This window comes from Hypanus sabinus, unplaced genomic scaffold, assembly GCF_030144855.1.
Source record: "Hypanus sabinus isolate sHypSab1 unplaced genomic scaffold, sHypSab1.hap1 scaffold_488, whole genome shotgun sequence".
NCBI classification, from domain to species: Eukaryota; Metazoa; Chordata; class Chondrichthyes; order Myliobatiformes; family Dasyatidae; genus Hypanus; species Hypanus sabinus.
The window spans coordinates 357,029-370,611 of NW_026781358.1; the positions used below are offsets into that span (position 1 = coordinate 357,029).

Sequence of the window (13,583 nt, forward strand, 5' to 3'; positions counted from 1 at the left end):
ACGCGCTGACCTGAGACAACAGGAAAGGTCATTTGATTTTCAAATAGATTGTTGTTCTTACAGAATCGCCCTTTGGTGCTTTCCGCTTCCTCGCATTCACTTCCCCTTTCCTCCAAGCATGATTCCCTTCTCCCTGCCCCCTTACCTGTCTCGGTCCACAACCCATATGAGAGTCAGGTGTATCGTCACTCACAAACAGTATATCATGAAATAATTTTGTCTTTTGGCGACAGTGCAATACATCAATTTACTAAAGTACCGTGCAGTAATAGACCTTTCCGGCCCAACGAGTCGCAGTGCCCAGCAACTTACCTGCTTAACCCGAGCTTAACTACAGGAAAGTTCAATAAGGTCAATTCACCAAAGAGCCAGAGCGTTTTTGGAATGTGGGAGGAAAGCGAAGCACCCGCGAGAATCCCGCACGTTCACGGGAGCAAGAACTAGTACTGGTAGTAGCTTGATCGCTCCAGTCCAGTAGATTGTTCTTCTAAGGAATTGTCATCCTTGGGTCCTCGGCGGGCTGTAGAGGCCGATGCAAGTTCCACAGGTCGGGTGCATTTCCTTAATGGAGATCGGCCGCGCGTGACTTTCTCTAATGTGGGGAATCTAATGTACGGCCATGCATCACATGGTCGTTGACAGATCGGGGACATGCCGGTCAGGGTTAAGTGGCCTGGAATGCGAGACGACTGTGGTCTCTGCGCTGCAGCAGACTTCCACCAGCCTCACTGCCGTTGCGCTGTGTCAGGTTTCTCTTCCGTGTTACATCCCATCTCTGCTCCCCATCCTCTCGTCCCCTCTTCGCTCTCACACCTCCTCCTGAATTTGCCACCTCTCCATTCTGCACCACTCTTACTTCCACGATATCTCATCTACCAGATCCGACAATGTCGTACTCCGAAGGAATGACCAGTTCGACGCTCGCTGGGAATCTCTCCTCTCACAATTCCACGGCCGATGGAAACAGAATGGAGTGGGGAGCACCTTCCGTCGTGTCAATGGTCATCTTCACCCTCACCGTCCTACTGGGCGTCCCGGGCAATGGCTCAGTCATCTGGGTGACGGGCTTCAAGATGAAGAGTAAGGTCCACACGGTGTGCTTCCTGAACCTGGCTCTGGCTGACCTGATCTATTGCCTCACCCTTCCCTTCAGAATGGCAAACATCTCCCTGATCTGCTTTGGGGACAACGCCTACTTTTCCATGGAGTTTATTAGGACGTTGACGTTCCTCAACGCAACCGCCAGCATTTATCTGTTATGTCTGATCAGCATCTGCCGCTGCCTGGCTATTACTCGGCCTTCGTGGTTCCAGCAACAACTGAGCCTCACATGGGCTCGTGGGGCTTGCTTCGGAATTTGGATCCTAGCCTTCGCCATGTGCAAGCCCGTCCTCCTGCTTCAGGATTGGAAGGAGGAATTGACTGTCTTGCAGCCATTTTGGTTTGTTTTTATCTTCGGTCTTCCCCTTCTAATTATGATCACCAGCTACTCCCTGGTTGGTTGTAGGCTGCAAGAGAACAGGTTCGTAAAATCTAAGAAGTCTGTCTGCCTCATCATCACCGTTGTCATCACCTTTATGATCTGTTGGATCCCGAACACTGTCTGCAACCTCGTTGCAATCGTGAAACCGATTCCCCCGGACCTGTCATTATTCACTGTTGCCCTGGCCTCCTTCAACAGCGCCCTCAACCCGCTTCTCTATGTCTTCGTTGGCCGCGAATTCCACCAGGTCTTCAGGCGCTCCATCCTCACTTCGCTTCATCTGGCCTTGGCCGAGCAGAGGCTGGAATCGGAGACCCAGCCCCAAACACCCAACCTCGCCTTAAATACGAATGTCTGAGGGAGTTCCTCGCGGCTAGACGTCCGACTGATATCCCCTGACTACCGACACAGTGGACAGTCGAATGCAGTTATGGTCGGCAGTGGAGGCTTTACTACACTCTTATTTTAATCTCTCAGAACATAGAACACAGACCACTCGCTCAACAATGCACCGTACCAATTCAGTCAGTCAATAAATGGTCAATTAACCAAATACCCTCCGCCTACACAATGGAGATATCCTGCCTTTATGCTGATTCTACCTGTCTAATCATCTCTTAAAGGTCTCTAACCAATCTACAATTACCAGCATTCCGGGCAGCCTGTGCCAGGCACACACCACTGTCTGTGCAATTAACCTGGGCTTTGTATATCCTTCGGAATGACGCCCTCTCACTTTAAATGGACGTCCTCTGGTATCAGACATTACAACCCTGGGAAACACACGGATTACCCATGCCTTTCTTTATCTTCTAAACGTCATCCCACCACCCCAGTGAAAATAAGCCAAGTGTATTCAACCTCTCGTAGTAGACGATGCTCTCTAATACAGACAGCTTTCTGGTATATCTCCTCTACACCCTCTGCAAAGCCTCGACATCTTTAATGCAATAGGCGACCAGAACTGCATACACCTCTTTCACCAAGCAGTCCCAATTTTCCTATGACCTCTCACCCTACAAGTCATTTTCACCCACAGAACTGGATGGTTTTTATCTCACCCATCTCGATAAACTCTAAACAGACCGTCGTGCGTGAGAATCCCATTAAATCAGCAGTTTCTGATTTCCTGGTGGTGGCTGATGGAGTAACAGCAATATGTCGATGCTCTAAATCTAGTTATCATACTATTTCCAACCTGTCCTGAAACTTCTTTTTTAAGTGTGATATTTTTTTCATTATGGCTACAACGAGTGACAGAGGTAGTAAAAAAGATGATCCGCTGCTTCGCTGGATTCTATTGTGGATTTGCTGCAAATCATAAACGAGGAGCCTCTGAGAAGTTTCAACAGTTCAGCTGTGAATTTAAAGTAATGGATGGTAAATTGAATTCTATTCAACAAACTGTTAATGAACACGATAAACGCATAAAAATAATGAAGCAATGTTTTCGTTTCTGCAAACGGAAGTGGATGAACTGCAAAAGATTTATGAAAAGTAATCGACGTCCAACGAAAGTTAAGACAGAAGATTGTCAACATGAAAAATAGAACTAGAAGGTACAGCCTACCGGTTCTGGGTCTCGAAGAATTAACAGAAGGTAATCGTCCTACGGAATTCTTTGCAGACTTTCTACGAGTACTCCTTCCGGAAATGTTGGCGTCTTTGCCTATGATTGATCAAGTTCATAGGTATCCCGTGTTTAGAACTCATAACAGAGATATACCAAGATCAGTAATAATCTGTTTTCATGAATTTACAACAAATGAACTGTTAACATGTGATTCTCGACGATGAGGCATGATTGTCTACCTTGGTTGCAAGATTAGAATTGTGGAAGGCTTTTAACAAGGATTCCCTTCGCTACCCAACTCGACTCAGAATCACACAAAAATGGATCTTTGGAATCGTTTCGTTCGGCTGTTGAAACACAAAGGTGTTTTTTTTTTCTTTAAATCCGAAGGCTAGCTGTTTAGTTTGTCCTTACATGAAGTTTCAAGATTAAATGAGAAAATATTAATTCTCAAATGCCGTCGTAGGGGCATGATTCGTTATATGTTGGAATATTAAGATTCTCGAAGACGATTTGCTTGAGTTTATGCAGGAACGTGCTAAGTGTAAGCAGCTTTGTTGGAATTTTTTAACAAGAGTTTTAACCCGTCCCATGGCTACCCAGTTTGACTGAGAATCTCACTGAAGATCGATCCTTCGAATGGTTTAGTTCGAGAATTGCAGCAGAAAGATTTTTTTTTAATTTGAAAGCTAACTGCTTAGCCTGTTTTCCCATGGAGATATAAGTTTAAATGTTCAATGACTTTCTGTATGAAGAATTCTAGGGTTTACTTTTGGTAAACATTTGTAACTAATTTCCTTTTGTATTTTTAATACTGTATTTTTGTTATACTATAATTGTTTGGATATTCTTTCGTCAAGTTTGAAATATATTTTAAAAAACATTGAAACTAATTGGAGCCATCACTAGGTTTTTTTGGGAGGGTTGTCAGTAGTAGTAGATGCTGGCCATCTGTTGGTCGGTCTTCTTTCTTGGGAGGTGGGCGGGGCATGATTATTTTTCTTATACGCTTTTTTCGATTTTTTGTTAGCTAATTTGTTGCTTGGTTGCCATTTCTCAAGGTTTATGGATTGGTTTAACTTACATTTTAAACTTTCCTTTAAATAATATAAAAATGAACCAAACTTCTAATTTACTTAGATTTAACGTGAGGGGTTAAATCACCCTGTTAAACGTAATAAGATTTTTGCATATATTGGGGCATTTAAAGAACCTATTATATTTTAGTAAGAAACTCACATCTGCAAACGCGATCATCTACGTTTTTTAGCCGTTGGAACGGCCTTTGTTTTCATTCGTCTTTTCAGGACAAATCTAGCGGAATTTGATTCTTATAGGCAATACATTTTCCTTTGTCGAACATGACGTAGTGTCTGATATGATTGGACGTTTTGTTATAGTTTCAGTAAAACTAAGTAATAAAGTAATCGTATTGCCAATGTGCATACCCCAAAAGTAGATGATCCGGATACATTCAGCGTTTTTTTTTCGTCTTTACCAGATCTGAGTCTTTCTTCTTTGGTGATGGGAGGAGATTTTAACTACTGGATAAACCCAAGTTTAAACCGATCATCTTCTAAACCAGCGTCTCTTAATAAGTCAGCTTTGTTTTTTGTTTATTTTTTTATTGAAATGTGGTATTGTTGATATTTGGCGTTTCTTACACCCTTTAGATTGGATGTACTCGTTTTTCCCCATGTCCATCATATATATTCCAGGATTGATTACTCTTTATTGATAGTCAAATGATTTCATCAGTTCCTTCCTGTGAATATAAAGAGAATGCTGTTTCAGATCATGCTCCTGTATTTCTGTCTTTAATTCTCCCTGGTCGTCCTCAAGCAAACACATTTTGGCGTATTAATACATCTTTGTTATCTGATAAGGATTTTTTTTAATTTCTAAAGAGGCATATTATTTTGATTTTTGAAGAAAATAAAAAGAATGATACTTCAATTCGTACTGTATGGGATACTTCCAAGGCCTATATTAGAGGACAAATGATTTCATATACTGCGATTGTTAATAATGAAGCTAATAAAGAAAGATTTGAATCAGCCGAACAATTGAAACAATTAGATCAGAAATCCGCTACAGTTCCAGATCCTGTTTTATTTAAATGACGTGCTTAAATTAAAACTAAATATGATCTTTTGTTAACATTTCCAATTGAAACTCAGCTTTTGTTATTTGCAACTCAACTCAATTGACCACTGTGCAGTGTGTTGGACCAACGGGATCAGGGAACCTCTGCAAGACTGATGGTGTTGTGGTGTCTGGTCCGCAAGTCAGATGAGATCCTTTCCATGGATGGGAGGAGGGTGAAATAAACATGAAAACTTCGCCGCATCTAATCTAACGTCACTGCGAGGGCGATGAATGAGTGGATATTCTGGATCGGATGAGGGACACTCGGAAATTAAGCGCGGACAAATTGCTTTATAAAAGGGATTTGAGCTATATCTGTATTAAAGCCCTACATATTACTTTCTATTTTGCAGCCTGTCCACTCACCTGAAAGTTTGTTAACCCACACAGAATGCTGGAGGGGTTCGGCAGTTCAGACAGCATCTATGGAGGTGAATAAAGAGTCGACCTTTCGGGTCGAGGCCATTTTAAATAGAGCTGCGAATTGGACTGGAGAAGAAGGAGGCAAATGTCAGAATAAGACGGTGGGGGAGGCTATACTGAGTAGAGACTGGTACGTGATATTTGTGGCCAAGTGAGCGTTTAGATGGGTGGGTGAGGAAGAGGGATGAAGTAAATACTTTGTATTTGTTATTTGAAAAAAAGTAAGAGATGGAGAAGAAGGAATCTGATAAGAGAGGGGAATAGAACATGGAGAAATGGAAGGACGGGGAAGCGATTTGCTCGAGAGAGAATGTAGTACCAGAATGGATAATTGAAGAAAAGAGAAGGGGAGCAGAGAAAATTATGGGAAAACATTAAAACCATGTTATTTTGTTTTTTATGCACGTACCACAGTGAAAATGTTTCCGCAATTATACCCGTCTGCATATCTCATAAGTTGATATATTTCGTTCGTTTCACCTCGCAGGAAAAATTAAGACCAGCTTATCCAATATCTCATCATAACCTGCAACCCAAACAAATTTCCAGAGATTCTCCTCCTCAGCTGATCGTATACTCCTGTGCTACGGTGACCAGTATTACACACAGTTCTCTAAAGCCGTGCAATTTAATGTTATGCACACAGGAGTGGGGAATATTGGAGCAGTCATGTTGGGCAGAATATCTTCATTATGATGCTCTCATTTGCGGGTTCAATATCTCACGCTAGGTCACTTTCACTTTCCAGTTTTAACATTTATACTCGCAGGTTATCCCTGTCTTTCGCCTGTTGCTATCTCCGTCTTAATACTCTTTAACTGGACGTCTCTTTCTTCCGTTAGACTACTGCTAGAGGTCGTCGAAATGACTGGATATTATCCCTGTTCTGGTTTATAACTTAATACCCGGATGCGTTCTCTCCCTTCCCATCACGAACTGAACATTAACAGTCAATCCCACAGGATTAGGGATCTGCCGAAAACTGTTGGGATAGAGGCTGTCTTTAAGCCTGATTTAATTTTCTTTCGATGGGATAGTGGAGCAGAGAGAATGTCTTCAGTTCAAGGATATGTTGTTATGTGGGCGCTTTACTGTGCCAGACAGGTGTGCAGACAGAATCTCTGAAGTGGAGACAAGTTGACCAAATGGGCCGGTCTGCGACAAAAAGGGAAGCACTGTCAGTTAATTCATCGGGAGCGTTTAGTACGACAGCCTGAAAACACCCTTTGTTTCAGGTGTGTGGTACAGACCAGATATCTGTACACTGCAGGGCTGTGTTGCGCTGTGTGTGTACATTCGGGAAACCAGCACATGTGTAAAAGGTCGGAAGTTCTGCGCGCGTACCAGATTGCACATTGCAGATTGCGCATGCACTGGGGCACAATTTTGCGGATACACACCAGTACACCAGGGAGCAGTGCTGCGAGACGTGAGGACAGTCAAATTCCAGTGGAGATGGGTACAGCATAGGGAGGCGTGTGGAAACACAAGACAACGAAACAGTGGTAAACATGTTTGGATCTCCCTCCAATATGGTGATTTTGTTATCGGCTCTGATCCGATCAGCGATAATGTTATCGTCGGCAAACCTAAATATGGCATGGGAGCTATGCTTAGCCTTAAAGTTATTGAATCTGAAGCAAATTAAGCAGTGGGCTCAGCACACAGTCTTTTGTGGCTCCTGTTCGGAAGGAGATTGTGGAGCAGATGTTGTTGCCAATCCGAAGTGACTGGGGTCTGCATGTGACGAAATCGAAGATCTATTTGCTCACGGAGGCATTCAGAACAATTTCCTTAAGCTTATTAAATATTCTTGCTTGGGCAAAGAAATTAAATGCCGAGATGTCGTTAATAAAGGTCATGTTAATGTATGCAGATTTGCTGTCCAGATGTTCCAGCTTTGAGCTCATTTCTGATCGTAGCCAGAGACTCCAATCAGACTTGTTTGAAGAAAACCCTGGGTTTTCCCCGAACAGAAGCCCTGAATGAGATCCGAAATATGCTGAGAAGCATATTCTGAATCAAAGAAGGGTACAAGAAGATTAGAAGAATATACAAAGAAGGGTACAAGAGGTGAAGGCACAATTTCGGGACGCCCGGTCTTCGGGCTGTTTATATCTCCCTCTTAATCGTCTCTCACTTTCCAAATCGACCTCTGCTGGATATCGCATCATTGTCTGAATATTAGCCCTGCTCCAGTCTTGGATCTTAACTCGTGCACACTTCCATCCTTTTCCATCTGAGGAGTCATAGTAAATCTTGTAACATCGGTATAGACGCTGTCTTTGAGCCTGGTGTTTCTATTTTCTTCCGATGGGAGAAGGGTAGCAGAGAAAATGACTGGTGTTCATGTAGATTTTGTTATGCTGACTTCTTGCCGTGTCAGACCAGTGTGTAGACGAGCGTATGGAGTTGAGATGCGTTGGCCCGACAACGTGGGAGAAACTTAAAACTGACCCATCTCCCCCGGCTGCCACACCTCCCCCACCCACGCAACATACCGCGTTTTAAGAGCGGGCGGAATTAACTTAGTCGCAGGTAGGCAAGAAGGGGTTGATCGTCTGAATATAAAGGGAGGACTGGGGTCGTTAGTTTAACTCGAGATCCTTGAAACTGCATTATGTTACCTAATTAGAAGCTGTCGTGCAACTTCATTCTCTCTGGCAATTCCCTTACTACCTATGGCTCCCTCTCCCTCTCTTTATTTATTGCGTCCTCTTGTTCGTACTCTCTGCTGCACTCATTGGACCCGCTCTCCCCTATAAGCGCCTGTTTTTTTTTTCTTTTCCTCACAACCACTGTCAACCATCTCTCTCTGTACCCCTTTTCCTTGTCTCTGACTCCCTATGTCGCTCGGTTCCTCCCCAACGTGCGTTACTGTCCTCTCTTTAACTTTTACGTTGCCTTGGACACCTCTTGTGATCCACGGTTGTGTCTTTAAAATTCTTCTTCTTGTTAGGAATGTGTATATTCTGTGCCTTCTGAATTGCTTGCAGGCTTTTCAGCCATTGCTGTTCTGCCGTCATCCCTGCCAGTGTTCTTTCCAAATTGTAGAAACATAGAAAACCTACAGCACAATACAGGCCCTTTGGTCAACAAAGTTGTGCCGAACATTTCCCAACAATTCTGCCCATCTCTCTCTCTCTCTCTCTCTCTCTCTCTCTCTCTCTCTCTCTCTCATGCTGCTATTATTCTCTTTACTCCACTGAAATGCTGATACATCTGACTTCAGCTTCTTCTTCCAAAATTTCAGTGTGAAAGAAATCATTTATCATCATATTATGATCTATTTTCCCTAGGGGTTGTGTTATATTAATCTTTCGATTCAATTTTGTTTATTTGTCCAACGCTCAATCCAGAACAGCTGATCGTCTGGGGGGCTCAACCATGAACTGCTCTGAAAAGCCATCTCGCCGGAACCTTAGAAATTTCCCCTGACTGATTTTCCAAACCACCTGGATATTAACGTTCCACTTGAATAATGTTCCTTTTTACATGCATTTACTAACTCCGGTTGTAATCTGTAGGCTACGTCCTTAATACTGTCCAGGTGTCTGTGCACAACTCCCGACAGGGTTTTACTACCCTTGTGTTCCTTAGCTCTATCCACAATAATTGTAGATCTTCCGACCCTATGTCACCTCTTTCTAATGATTTGACTGCATTTCCTTAACAACAGAGCCACACCGTACCTCTGCCTTCCTCGCTACGCTTCCGATACCATACGTATCTTTGGGCATTAAGCTATAATCATATTAAAATTATAAGCTATGAAATATTAAGATATAATCTTTCAGCCTTTAGTCAGTTTTGCCGAAAAATTCACACCTGCCAATCTGCAGCTCTGCTGCAAGTGCGCCCAGCTGATTCCGAATGTTGCACGTAATCAAATACACCTTCAGTCCTGAATCACCCGGTTTGATTTTGATACCGTTTAAGGTGCATCTCACCATCTTCACTGGAATTTTGCTCAATCAACATTCTGTCCTCACTACATATTACTTCTGTTTGCAAATCAACTACCTCATCTTCTGCACTATTACCTACCTTTTCCTGCGATAGTCCCTCATTTAAATACAAGATGTTCATGACACTAGGTATTACATGCTCAATCTTTTGATTCCTAACTTTGTCTGAACGCGTACCAACATCTGCCTCCATAACCCCTCCACTAACTGTTCTGGAACTCAGATTTCCATTCCCCTGCATCTCTCGTTTAAACTCCAGCGTGCACAATTAAGAAACCTTCCTACTAGTTTATCAATACCTCTCCAGTTCAGTTGCATACCGTCTCTTCTGTACAAGTTCTATCTTCCCTGAAAGATCCAAAAGTCTTATGCTCTCCCTCCGACACCAACGGCCTGGCCACGTATTAATCTGTATAATCTTCATGATCCTGCCCTTTAACGTAGCACCTAACTCCCTGAACTCCGTATGCTGAACCACGACACTCGTTGACCCCAGGTCAGTTTACGTACATGGACCACAACTGCTACCTGTTCACCTTCCCATTGAGAATGATGGGGACTTGATCTGACCTATCAGGGACCCTGGCACCCGGTCGGTAACATATCATCACGCCCACAGAACTTCGCGATCGTTCCCCTGTTTACACAGAGTCCCACTCTACCTTCCTACCTCCCCTTCCCTGCTGAGTCACAAAGGCAGATTGAGTGTGTGGAACAGGCCCTTCCGGTCGATTAAACCGCACCCTACAGAAAACCACCTATTTAGCACTGGCCTAATCACAGGACAAATTTGCAAATACCAATTAACCTACCTGGTGATCGGCATTTGGATTGCGAGAAGAAACAGGACCACTTGGGTGAGAAAGTCCATGCGTTCCCGTGACGGATGTACTAAATGTTCTCGGAAGACGTCGGAATTGTAGTCGAACTCAGATGCAACGAGCTGTAATCGCGCCTTGCTGTCTGCGACGCTGCGATGGAGCAGTAGATCAGTTACCGAGCAAAAACAACTGAGCAAAGGAGCAAATATATTGGGAGATGGAGACACAGACACCGGCTTTCAGTGCGTCGGAGAGGGTAGTGTTTCACAAAAATACGCGGAATATAGGTAACCCTGCTGCTCTCTGAGCCACAACAGGTTGATAATATATTAGTTTTCCGAGACATGTTAACAACAAGACAGGATTCTCAGTTGAAAATGTGGCAGTGAGCAATGGGTGGTCATAAACACAACTGTAAAAAAGGAGAGTTGGGCATGGGACCAGCAAATAAATGCTAACAGAATCTCCACAGAATACATCGCCGGGAGAGGGAAAGATTTTGGCTGAGAAGACGATTGAAGTCGTCTGGAAAAAAAGGGGACACAGGGTCGATATCTCTCCAATCTGCCAGGTCTGAGGATCCTGGTAAGTTGTACTGGCGGCCTAGACCACAGTAGGGGTTATGGGATTTAAGAAGAAAAGGAGGGCTCTATATTTGTTTATTTTGCTGACAACATCCAAGGTCAAGTTCCTAGGGCGTGTGCACATGTGCTGAGTGACATCCCAAGGACATCTTCAACACCGCTCATACAGGACATATACATATATAAACGGGACCACACCACTCAAACAGGACATAAACATTTATAAACTACTGTCCAGGCCACTAAGAGCAGGACAGCATATCTTGGTGCGCAAAACCAAGCGGTGTTAGTCAGCTGACTAACAACTGACTTCGGAGAGAATAAAAAAACAGAAAACGTTCTTTAAACAGCTCAGCGCGGCCCACAGTCCCCAGAACCACAGTCGCCATTATTTCAGTGCAGTATTTGGCTTTCAGATTCTGGCAGCCAATAGCCACAAATCGGTCAAAGGTGAACATGATGGTGAACCAGACGGAACAGTCGGTGGCTGCGTAAAGTAGGACCGCGTGGACATTACACACGGGGATGTTCCTCAGGAAAGTATACGCATCCAAATAAACAATCGGAATCTGCCTCAGGACCAGTTCTGAGATAACAACTAGGAGATCTGCTGCTGTCATGGCCATCAGGTAACGGGTGACTCCTTTAGAAAGACCGCACTTTCCCCGGGACAGGACCACAATCGTCAGCACGTTCACTATTGGAATTGAAAGAAACACAAGCATGTCAGTGGGTAAGCAGCAATGTCAGAAACGTCACAGACAGCAAATATCCCATTAGATGCTGGGATGTTAAACACAGAACTAAAGTCTTCAAACGGTAGCTTAGCATGTGAGTCCCCATTTTTCCAGGTGGGATAGGAAGGAAGCTAATATATCTTCGGTGGATTAATACCAGCAGTGTGAACTGAAAGGGTCCAATGCAGCCAGGAGAAGCCTTAATGCGCTCTATGAGTAGCCGCTCAAAGCACTTCAACTGGCATTTCATGATTGCTAGTTGTTTCGCATAGTATGTTACCTTGACTGACACGGATATTCACAGTGGTGACAAAGGGATGCAGTTTTGTTTATTTCAAGTTGGAGAGGGCTGTGAAGGTTTGAAATCAATGCCTTGTGGTGCCACCATCTTTAACTCCTTGTGCAAATTAAATTGACGACAAATCATTGACGTCCTTCCTATAATGGCGTTACTAGTACTATATGCAATTCTCCCGATGTGGCTTAATTCCAGTTTTATAGATCTGTAAGATAACTTCCTGACTTGAACTCAATATCTCAGATAATAAAAGCAAGCATGCCATTTCCCTGCTTAACTGCCTTAAAAACTATGTAGCCACTTTCAGGGAGCTGCGTACTTGGACGCAAATATCCCTATGCTCTTCCCCGTCTTATACTACGAAGTTCATAGTTTACAGTACATTAGGGTATTGTACATTGAAGTCCCTGTATGACCACAATTCAATTGTCTTTACAGGTTTCCTTTCTCTGCCTGCATATCTGTAGTGCTGATCTTAGAAGCTCATCTAAGATCAATCTAACTGTTTCCTCCTGCATCAGACCACCTAGCGGAGTGTTGTCGCAGCAACAGCCATGCACTCAAAGTCAGTGAGACAAAAGAGCTGATTGTGAACTTCAGGAACGGGATGGCGAAGGAGCACATACCAGTCGCCATAGAGGGATCAGAAGCGGAGAGTGTGAGCAGTTTCAAGATTCTGGGTGTAAAGATTTTTGAAGAACTCATCTGGCCTTGCCACTCTAAAGAAGGCAAGGGAGCGACCATACTTTATAGGAGTTCGAAAAGATTTCGTAAGTCAACAAAAACATTCAGACACTTCCAGAAATGTACCCTGCAGGTGGGAGTGGGGGTGCTACAGCACAGGTCTAAAATAAGCTGCAGAGGGCCGTATATTTAGTCAGATCCATCTTGTGTACTTGCCTACAAAATTCCCAAGACATGCTGAAGGAACGGTGTCTCATTAAGGCAGCGTCCACTATTAAGGTCCCCCAGCAACCAGAGCACGCTCTTCACGCATGGCTGCCATCAGTTAGGAAGCACAGGAGCCTCAAGGGACGCACCCAGCGATTCAGAAACAGCATCTTCCTCTTTGGCATCGGACTCCTAAATGGATATTGAACCCGTAAACACGACCTGACATTTTAAAAGGTACAGCATGTTTTTTTTGATATTTTTAAATCTAATCCATATACACAGACAGTAATTGGTTCACTCAGTTATTTACTTTTGCTTCCATATTATGTATTGCTTTGAACAGCTGCGGCTAGGTTAACAAATGTCACGACACGTGCGAGTGATCATAAATCTGATTCTCATTCCGATACTGCCTCTGTTCGTTTACATTGCCAACACTCCTGTCATTAGCACTCAATTGCGCCAGATCCTTTACTTTTTTCTTGGTTTCCCGAGCAAGAGGATTGGTGTTTGCATTCTTGGTCATGAAGAAACCCGTCAATTTACTCTCCGATATTGGCTCACAGAAGTTTTTCAAATCTTTAGATGACATGCCAAATCTTTGGAAAGTTCTAAGAAAGTAGTGGGCATAAGGGGGAGCCTCTAAAATTACAA

General features: G+C 43.6%; 1 protein-coding gene across 1 annotated transcript; it reads left to right on the plus strand.

Annotated features, from left to right (window-relative positions):
* Positions 1-887: 887 nt before the first annotated feature.
* Positions 888-1,841, plus strand: LOC132389169 (C3a anaphylatoxin chemotactic receptor-like). The gene has a single exon (XM_059961624.1). It carries the CDS (start codon positions 888-890, stop codon positions 1,839-1,841), a length of 954 nt encoding a protein of 317 aa, XP_059817607.1.
* Positions 1,842-13,583: the final 11,742 nt, after the last annotated feature.

Excerpts from the sequence above, each read along its gene's own strand:
- LOC132389169 (XM_059961624.1), top strand. The coding sequence starts at position 888 with ATGTCGTACTCCGAAGGAATGACCAGTTCGACGCTCGCTGGGAATCTC.